This window comes from Lygodium microphyllum, chromosome 4, assembly GCF_053477565.2.
Source record: "Lygodium microphyllum isolate KBCC chromosome 4, Lygodium_microphyllum_v1.1.10, whole genome shotgun sequence".
Taxonomy (NCBI): Eukaryota; Viridiplantae; Streptophyta; class Polypodiopsida; order Schizaeales; family Lygodiaceae; genus Lygodium; species Lygodium microphyllum.
Window position 1 is genome coordinate 33054563 of NC_141138.1, and position 10699 is coordinate 33065261.

Genomic DNA, 10699 nt, shown 5'->3' on the forward strand with positions numbered 1-10699 from the left:
GAGTGTAACTTTTGAAACTTCATCGTATTTGTCTCAAATCTCACAAACTTGTTAGATAACATAATTAACTTTTTCTCATCCAACACCTATGAATATAAGTTCTAGGTACTTCTTGAAATAATGAGAGCCAAGTCAATACATTGAAAATTATAATAATTCTTAGAGTTAAAATTAAGGGACCTCCATTTTTTTATAAAGGTTGTGGGCAAAACATATTCGTTTTATAGAGACCATGTCTACAAAACCATTAGAAGTAGACCATAAGCCAAAGGGATGTGAAAAAGAGAAAAGTATTGATCATAAGAAACGATGCGTTGAGGGTTTCCAACAAAAGGTTTAACCCTATGTGATGCATAAAATGAACAAAAGCTCTCATTCTTATGTGTGAAAATTTAGTCTTCTCTTCTCTATCTTTTTTTCTACTGGCTTGTAACCTCCATAACTAGAGTGTGAGAGAGAGAGTGCAAGTAATGGAGGGATTAGGGCAAGAGACAATCTTTTTATTCTCTTCTTGCTTCCTTCTATTCTTCTCATCTTGCATGAGAGAGTAAGAGGTTGGGTGAAAAAGAAAGTGTGTATGTGTGTGAGGGAGAGGCTTATCTCAATCTTTTTCCTTCTCTTCTTCTACTACTACTACTTCTTCTTCTCCTTCTTGGCTTGGAGTGGTGGCAGCTTCTTAATCAAAGTGAAATTGGTGGTAGATTGAGGAACACATCACTTGGATCATGAGGCCATGAACATCCTCTCGTCAATTTGCACTGCAATGGTAGAGAGGTAAATGTTGCAAATCTAGTATAACTCATGAGTTTCTTTTATTCCTTTTATTTCATAGGCAATGGAGTAAAGGAAACATAGTAGTTTGAAGCTAGACTGTGAGCTAATATACGAGAGGCATCTTGAACCATGAATGGATTGAACTCCTAAAAGAATAAGAGATCCATCAATGTCCCATTGTTACACATAGAAGCAAAAAAAAAAAACAAAAGAAGGTTGATAATTGATGAATGATTTGTTTTTTGGAACACTTTGGTGTATCTTTTTGTGTTTCAAGTGCTTTGGAAAAATGTGATCTAGAGCTTGGAAGGTGATTTGTAGGTTCTCCTTGTTGTATTAAGGGGGTTGATGTCATAACTCTATTTCTTTGATGTTTTTTACTTTGGACATCACAAATAGCAGATTGTCTTCTTAGAATTTCTATAACTCTTTCTTTGGCTATATTAGTCATTTGTGAGCTAAAAACTAGAGGGAGTTTTTAATTCATAGTATGTTTCATCCAAGATGGGTCTTATTTTTGCTAATTTCAAGGATTAGGGTACATTCATTTTCTAAATGTTTAGGGAATCCAAACTCTCTTGGTTTCATTGTGTTCTCTTGGTTTTCATAATGTCTATTGATCTCTTTGTGCCATTGTTTTCTCTTGGTGTTAACAACTTATGATGGTTATCAAGAGGTTGTTATAATTATTTTTTCTAATTTAACAATTTATTTACAACATTTTACCATTTATTTTCAAAGTGAATTCTACCCTTTCTCGTACATGCTAACTCTTTGGAGCCTCTACATTCATAGTCAATGTAAAGCCATCCTAATTAACACTCCCATTTAGCACGACTTGCTCTTTATTGGTGATACATTCTTGGGAACCTCTTTATTTGAGGGTACCTTGGTGGTTATATGATGAAGATTAGGTTGCTTTACATTGTCATATTGCTCATGTATGCTCTACATTATCACGCTAGTAGCTAAATGCGTGATCCTGTTGAAGTAAATATGCAAATTCTTCTCTCTCTCTCTCTCTCTCCCTCTACAACGAGGATTGCAGCCAACCGACCAATGGCTCCACCCTGAGGAGTAACCTTGGATAGAGCTACAGAGAGAGGCAGAGCTCGCCGCCCACACCCAGTAGGCCCACACCCCCGCAGGAGACATCACCTACAGATATAACGGATACTACAGTGCCATCGGGGAGCCATACCCCGCCGCTTCAACCTCTCCATGCTAGACAGGTCCATGTGGGACATCTTAAGATGACCATGCTCCATGATCAATTCCACATTGCACTTGAAGTGCATCTAGATTGTATCGAGTTTGTATACTATTTTGCACCTACTCACCTAGTTCACCATAACACTAGGTAGTAGCTTTATTGGGACTTGGAAAACTTCCTAGATATTTTGTATGTAACCTTTTGGTCTCATAGGCCAACTTGGCCTTTTGTAGATGTTAATATGACTCTCTCTCTCTCTCTCTCTCTCTCTCTCTCTCTCTCTCTCTCTCTCTCTCTCTCTCTCTCTCTCTCTCTCTCTCTCTCTCTCTCTCTCTCTCTCTCTCTCTCTCTCTCCTTTTCAAATTCCCTACATAATAAAACTAAAATTTTACAATAGGCCTCCTTACATCAAAGCTTTAAAAATATTTTTTGTAAGTTGGTTCTATAAAAGGACTCCTTATTAGATGCAAATAACTAGCTTCCTAAGTTTTTAATATCTCAAATGAGTACATGTATAAGAATGGATTACTTTAGCTTAATCATCAAAATAGTGTGACAAAAAATCTAGAGAAATATTGTACTTTTCTCTAAACTCATTACTTCCAAAGCGCTTCATTCATTTTATCAACTTAATGATAGGGAGTGATAATATTAAATATCTCCATACAAGACAATGAAATTCAATTCTCATTCCAAGAAGAAACCAATCACATGTCATTCTTGTTGGATTGGAGAATAGTTTATCACATTATGACATTAAATAATAATAGGGTAAAACTTTTGTACAAAGGCATGCAAACATGCTTGTGGGCACAAGTATAAGGAAATTTATATTAAAAACAAGGGGGCAGGGGGAGAGAGAGAGAGAAAGAGAGAGAGAGAGCACTTTAGATATTTAGCAACCATTGAATTCCATTGATGAAATTTAAGTCCAAGAAAGGTCTAGCTTCATCATCAGTTAGCTCATGGGACCATGGTACTCGGCCCAAAAGGCTAGCTCCAGTTCCATAACATTTATATTGGCCATAAAATACAGTCCTAGATACAAAAGCAATAAATTGGCCAGAAATAGTTAGATAATGATACTCTATACTTTGAATTGAGAAATTTTGCACACATACATGTGCCCACATGCACATCTTTATGTGTAGTTCTATGTGCACATACATATCTACATGACTTTCTATCCACAATTATCTGTGTGTATGGTTTTTCATTCATGCACATTTATGTGCCTATATATTTCTTCATTAAACTTGTGTGTTTTGTCCATGGTCTTCTATAATTTGTGTGTAGGAACATATACATATAAATTTATATGTTCATGTCCTCTATCACAAAGTATATGTCATTTTCACATGTGCGCATTTGTGCACCTATTAAGTATTTTTTGTTGCACATGTTATTAAATGTGCACATTGTAAGAATACATTTTTTCGTTTGTCTATAATAACTAATATTTATTTTACCAATTAATTATTTGGTTTTAGTTTTGCCTACTCAAGTTCAAACTAAGCATATTTAAAGGTCCCCTTGATAACTTCCATACATAAAAAATACATAGAATTTTGAAGTTTGGACGTCATATAGTTTGAATATTTAAGAAAAAACAAGCAACTTTACCTTTGTCTCTCAATGATTCCCCAATCATCCCATCCTTGAGGTGTAACTACCTCGCTCATGTATGTGTAGAGAAATATCACCATTGAGTATGCACCCCATGCTCGTCCCAAATAGACTTGACCTATGCCATACACATAACAATTAATAAAAACAAAACCACTAGTATCAAAGGGAGTATCCCTCTTTTGGGCTGTTATTGATCCAGAAATATAGCCAGGTTGTGCCTTCACCACCAAGCTACACCCCTACATGCAAGAAGCAACAATTATTTATTCTTGTAAGTTTCAATTGTCATGCATGTTATTAGTATGTAATTTATTTTCTCATTCAAAAAAGGCCTTTACATGGCCTAAACTAAGATGCAAAACAAATAATATGTTTTCATCATGAAAACAATATGCACAATATTTTAGAGTATATACTTACATATCACTATTGACTCTATTAATTCTTCATTGTTGGTGCTATGCACATGCAAATGCATCTTTGCAAGGGGTGAGATGTGTATTATTTTCAACTTTGTCTTCTTTCAATGCAATTTATTTGTGTTGTTGCCATTTTCTATTTTTGCAATAATTGTAACATTGTTGGAATTCTACGTGCAATGTATTTGGGCATTCGTGTACATGTTTGCAAATTTTTCCAAGCTTGCATGCATGCATGTATGTACAATGCATGTAGAAATATTGAATGCATGAATCATATGTGTGTCTATACATGATTGCTTATGCATGTGTGGGTATGTAAATGTGTGTATATTTCTTGTAGGGGATGTGTGATATATATGTCTATTGGGTGTGTGAATGGGTGAGTGGACGAGTGCATGCAAGTGTGTATGCATATGCTTGTGCATATGTGTGTGTGCATGTGCATGAATGAATGTATGTATGAACAAGTCTATTTATATTTGCATGCATAAATGTATATGCATGTGTATGAATGTGTAGCCATGTGTGTATACATGTGGATATGTTTATATATGTGTATGTTACTACGTGTGTGCATGTGTGCATGCATGCACAAGCTTCTATTTTTATTTATCTATGTATGTATATAAGCATCTCACATGCATACATATATATATACATATATATACATATATATATATATATATATATACATATATATATATATATACATATATATACATATATATATATACATATACATATATATATACATATATACATATATATATATATATATATATACATATATATATACATATATACTATATATATATATATATATATATACATATATATATACATATATACATATATATATATATATACATATATACATATATATATACATATATACATACATATATACATATATACATACATATATACATATATACATATATATATACATATATACATATATATATACATATATACATATATATATATATATATATATACATACATATATACATATATATATACATATATATATACATATATATATACATATATATATATATATATATATATACATATATATATATATATATATATATACATATACACACACACACACATCTTTGAGAAAATGATTGACTCTTTCATGTGTGTGCCTATATTGAAATCATGTTGTAAGACTAGAGTCTACAAAAGAATACTCAATTGTTATCAAAACTAAATACTATGGTTGTAAAGGACATTTAGATACCCCTAAAAGGTCATGGATAGAAAGTCTATTAAATGAAGTTTGTCATGTAATATTCACTTGAAACCAAAATAGTGTGGAAGACTTGACTACTAAGTGCACTTGAACATTGAACTCTCATTGTTTGGTAAGTTCTTAGCCCACAAATGGTATACAATAAAAAGAAATCTTATTTCTTGCCCTCATTCTATCAATGTACTTTATCATTCTAATGAGCTTTTCCATTCACTCTTATTGCATAATCTCTCTAGCTACTTCAAAAACAAGATTCTCATCCTTTTTATTTAGCAAATCATTATAGCTACTAGGATGCTCTTCTTAGATGGTAGGTGTATTCACAAAGTTGCTTAGGTGGACAAGACTATGGACTCTTTGTGTATCTAGAGACCTCATAATTATACTTGCTTTGGAGATCCACCTTTTGATCCCGAGGGTTCCACTAGGGTTTACCATATGGTACCACGTGAGTGTAAGGGAGGGGGTTATTTAAGGGAAGGAAGGTACATTTTATAAGGTAAGGTCCCATAAATAGGGGGTAGATAAGGGGTATTGTCATATATTTCTTGCACGCAGGTGATGTCTCCTTATTACTACTAGTGAATCCCCCGTGCTTTTGATATCTAAATTCCTTTAGAATTTCTTTAATAGTCAGCAAAATATGCAATCTTACACAACATTCCATTGATGGTATGTGTTTTCCCCATTGTTTAGAATATTTTTAATGGCCTACCTATCTCACATTTCACATTTATTCTCATGATAGATTTACCCAATTTTCAAACTCTAATAGTTTCATATAAAGACTATGAATATGTATATGTATAGAAGTATGTGTATGGATGCTTGTATGGATCTATTTTTGTACATATCTACATATGTACGTATTTATGCATATGCATGTTGTGAATTTATATGCAAATACGGATGTGTATATGTATATATGTTGCATTCTTATGTGGCATTAGTATGTATATAAATGCACACATACAATTCAAGCATATATATAGCCTTCAGTTGCTTTCCTACACACCATTTTTTCATGCATATCTACACATTTATTCACTAAACATGTGAATGAAAACTTATATATATATGCATACTTTGACTTTTGTATATCTAATCCATATGACATATATGTCATTAGGCTCAAAAAGTAATTTGAAATATTATTGTTAAATACATGCATACGTTCATTCATGCTTTTGTACGTGTATCAACATATGCACATGACTAAGTATTATAAAGAAGCATGTAATTGCAAAACATGGCAAGAAAAAAGTTATTTTTTGTTTAAGTTTCTTAAGTGCATACATGCTCACATGTTGTGCCTCCAAGTCAAGTAGACATATAAGATTTTACCGAGTAAATGGATTGCCCATGTCCAAAAATAAAGTCAATTGATCCTTCAATATAACAATTCTTGAAGTAATGACGTCCTTGGTAGTCAAAAAGAGTGTCTTGTGATCCATGAAATCCACATTGATAAAAAGCCATCATATCTCCTGTAAGAAGTGCAGCAACAGCTTGGCCTCCATTTTCCCCTGGAAGTGGAGGTCGTGCAATATTCTAGCAAATGAATCAATATTTTAAGATGTTTATTGGCTGTAAGCCATAAAAAATATGTAGAGAGATATACATGTTTTCTAATATTGTAGAGCCTATCACCACTCATGAGATCAAGAGAAATTACATACCATGAATGTTATTGACTTGGCTACAAAATAAGGTGCATTAGCAGAAAATGTTGCACTATTAGCTGTGCCAGAGGAAGTACTGGCCCTATCATGCCAAGTTATGATAGTTTTGAGTCTCCCTTCTCCTTGTATCACTATATAGGGCTTGGTATAGGGGATGGTAATCTTCTCTCTATGTATAAAAGTAAAATAGTTTTTAGAAATTGAAATATCCTAGGTCTTCAAGTGTATTTTTAAATATATAACATCCAAATGTGAAGATAGTTTGTATTGCATAGTAGAGAGTTTGAAGGGACATAAGGATTTGTTGCAGTAAAAGTGTATCTAAATTTTTTCTCCAAAAGTAATAAGTATTTTTTCATACATCTATAAGACATTGAATTGGGCCTATTAGTGAAAAGTATGAAAGTCATGGATTTTGAAATTATTAATCAAATGAATCTTAAGCACCAATCCAAACTCTCTTTATGACATCAATGATGTACTTGAGGCAATTCTCTTACAATTGACCAAGCCTATAAGAAAAATAGTGCTTCGAGATATGGGAGGAATCTCAAGAAATAGTTTATTGTGTGATTACATTGTATGACATTATAAGTGTGCTTAAAGCATGTTATCAACTTAGTCATCTAAAATAAGTCCTAATACCATAGTCCATTTGGATAGGCATATAGCATACATGTGTATTGGTCAATGGATTGATACCCTCACCATTAGGCTAACTCAAGGGGAGCCTATTTCACCACTACATGAAAGTATTTGCCCATGATGGGTAAATAAGCAAATGATTACTTAACAACAAATGTACATCATTTTTAAAAAAACTTTCATTTAAAATATGTAGTTGCATTCTTATCTAAAGCTTCACAAATTACACTTTGATTTTTGTAAAATAAAAGCTACTACAAATTTGTGTATGCTTCAATGATACATAGAAACTCTAACAAAATGAGCATTTACTTTCCTAAGTACTTTATAATGCATACCTAGCTAGAAACTCTATGATATGTAGCTCTTTAAATTTTCTAATGAGTCTACATTTTGTAGGACTAGCGAGAAACTCTATTATCTGTAGTTCTATGCATGCATGGCTAGGTTTTAAGGTTTATAACTACTTATCTAGAAGCAAGCCTTCCATAAGCCAAATCTTTTAACATGTGCTATAGCTTCTCTTATTTGAATATTTACATTAGCAGCACTTAGCTAGGAGTCAAGACTAGGTATATTCAAACTTAGTATTGGCTTACTTATTTGAATACTTATATTAGCAACACTGAGCTAGGACTCAACTATGCACATTTACATACTTTATAAATGAGAATGCTATTAATTAAACTTGAAGGGCACCCAAACAAGTGTAGAAAAGTAAGCTAGTTTCAATTCTTTATGCTAATCTTTGGGAAATTCCCTGTGCTAATGTTTGAGAACTTGAGCATGCAATGCTAGTTATTTTCTTTGAAAAGTCATATCCAATTCAATTGAGCCTGGCATATTTGTCAATTGTTTCCATGACTTTTCTAGTCCTCAAGTTTCAAGGCTGGTAAGAACTTTAACTTTAAGGGTAATTTTAGGGTACCACTTTCTATTAGCTAAAACCTATAGCATTTGGAGGGATAATAGAAGCAAATTTTCTTAGGAATTTGAAGATTTGAGTTGACTTGATGTGGAAGGTTTAGAACCCTTTAAGAGATACTAGAATCTTCAAATTTGGGGACAATTATGCAATTGAGGTTTGGCAAAATTACTAACATCTAGCCTTTTTTTTTTAAAAAAAATACTAGCATCATTCCTCCATCATATTAACATGTGAACATTCAAATGCCTCTATGTTCTGATACCAATGGCACAGACATAAGTGTTTCATATGAGCACATCACATAGAACATGTGACATTGAGCAATGCTAGTACTATAACGGGAGTCATGAAGTGATGATTGAAGAAATGGTAAAGCTAATTCTATATCCGATGCTAGGGGATGTTAGAGGAGAGTAAAGGAATGATTGAAGTAGTAGTAACACTCAACGGATCATTGCAAGTAGTAACACTAGTACATGTGATATTGAGATGTGCTGCTATAGAGAATGGTCCTACATGAGATATGGATAGATGATATTATTATGGAGAGACATAAGGGATATTGAGAGGTGCTACTATAGAGAGTTAAGGGATCATTGAAGAAGTAGAAGTATCAATACATATTGTGTTGGGAGTCCAAATTTTTCTTAAAAAATAACTCGTGCGAGGTGGCTTATTATTGGGAAAACTCCCCAAAACCCCAGAGAGTATCATCCCAAAGGATGGCGACTAGTGTGGCAGCGCCAGTACAGCCACCGAGTCTACCAATTGAGCTCCGGCTTCTTGACATGTTGGGATTCCAAATATGCTGGAAGTTTGGAGCGTAAGAGATGAGAGCGAGCAAGGGATCATGGCTGGGGTGGTGGTGGCAGTAATTATACTTACAGGTAAAGGCCAGCTCGCACGAGGATGTGCACCCATTGCCTGTTGCCTTGAGGGATGGAGTCGATGGCATGCTGCAGGCTCGTGAAGTGGCCGCCTGCGCCCACCTGCTGGTCCACGACTATCCATGCAGGCGACACCGCCAGAGACCCGTTCTCCGATATCATCACGTCTCTGCAGCAATATATTTCACCAGACGCTTTCCTCTTAGCAGCCTTCATCGTCGACTCATCCAGCACCCCACCTCCTCCATACGCGCTGCCAGCTGCCGCAATGAACAGCCAATATAAGGACATCTGCAAGGCACCACCGACTGCCACCCTATTTGCCCCTTTCCATGGCGCAGCCTTCATCTTCTTCCGTCAAAGAATACCGATCAACATGGAAGAAGACTCGACAGCGCACAGACAGACAGACAGACAGACAGAGAGAGAGAGAGAGAGAGAGAGAGAGAGAGAGAGAGAGAGAGAGAGAGAGAGAGAGAGAGATGTGTGTGTGTGTGTGTGTGTGTGTGTGTGTGTGTTGTGGACCTAATTCCCATCATACCTTTGCTTTCTTTTCTTATTTGGGTTTACAAATCTTTTACCATCCCATCATTCCCTTTCCATGACTTTCAATCCTTACATGCTTCTTTTTCTTTCTAAATTCTCAATCATCTTCTCCTTCCTCGCACTCTTCTTCTTGAGAGTCGTTTACATTTCAAGTGCAAATCCATCACTTGACCGGATCCCCAAATGCGTATACCTTTATCAAACGTTTTCATATGAAGAAAAAGAAAATTTACCTAATGCCCTAATATTTTATTACAATAAATATCTTAATTTCAAAATTTACCAAAATACATTTGTATCTGTTGGTTCTAGATGGATACCAAAAAAAGAAAATACCTAAAGAGAAAGATGTGGAGCCAATAAAATTAGAGATGGAGTAGAACAATAAGAGCCCACCCATTGTAGTTGAGAAGGAACCTTCTACCAAGGAGGTTTCAAGTAGTTGTGTATTTGGTAAACAATGGTCGTTGTGTTTTTCTCAAGAGTATCCTTGATAATATCTCTTTTGGAATTTTGTAGGGATTGTAAATGGTGTAGAAGAAGTTAAAGTAGATCAAGATTGCACACTTTTGAAGCGATGGCTAGTAGGAAGCTAAAAAATAGAAAGAAAAGTGCTTCTACTGTGCAGGCAAAAGCCATACTCTCCAGCCAAGAATGGAAATAAAAAAGAGTCTAAGAGCATGTCAGAGAGTTGCAGTCACTATGTAGCCAA

At 34.4% G+C, this 10699-nt stretch overlaps 1 protein-coding gene across 2 annotated transcripts; it reads right to left on the reverse strand.

The window, feature by feature from the left end:
- Nucleotides 1-2721: 2721 nt before the first annotated feature.
- LOC148036928 (putative pectinesterase 53) lies at nucleotides 2722-9895 on the reverse strand. Of its 2 annotated transcripts, none has more exons than XM_087677210.1 (5): nucleotides 9440-9895; nucleotides 6979-7150; nucleotides 6644-6850; nucleotides 3611-3855; nucleotides 2722-3025 (listed from the first exon to the last, which is right to left on the reverse strand). In XM_087677210.1, the coding sequence occupies exons 1-5, from the start codon at nucleotides 9787-9789 to the stop codon at nucleotides 2875-2877; spliced, it is 1125 nt and encodes a 374-aa protein (XP_087533336.1). In that variant the 5' UTR covers nucleotides 9790-9895; the 3' UTR covers nucleotides 2722-2874. The 2 variants fall into 2 exon arrangements, 1 of the variants encoding a protein (XP_087533336.1); XR_015690766.1 differs by having other exon boundaries at nucleotides 2890-3025; nucleotides 3611-3731.
- Nucleotides 9896-10699: the final 804 nt, after the last annotated feature.

Bases quoted from the DNA above. Each gene is read 5' to 3' on its own strand.
- LOC148036928 (XM_087677210.1), bottom strand. From the start codon at position 9,789: ATGAAGGCTGCGCCATGGAAAGGGGCAAATAGGGTGGCAGTCGGTGGT. The intron at 7,151-9,439 runs GTAAGTATAATT...TTTTATACATAG, and splicing joins GTGCGAGCTGGCCTTTACCT to AGAGAAGATTACCATCCCCT. The intron at 3,026-3,610 runs GTAAAGTTGCTT...TTTTGTATCTAG, and splicing joins GGAATCATTGAGAGACAAAG to GACTGTATTTTATGGCCAAT.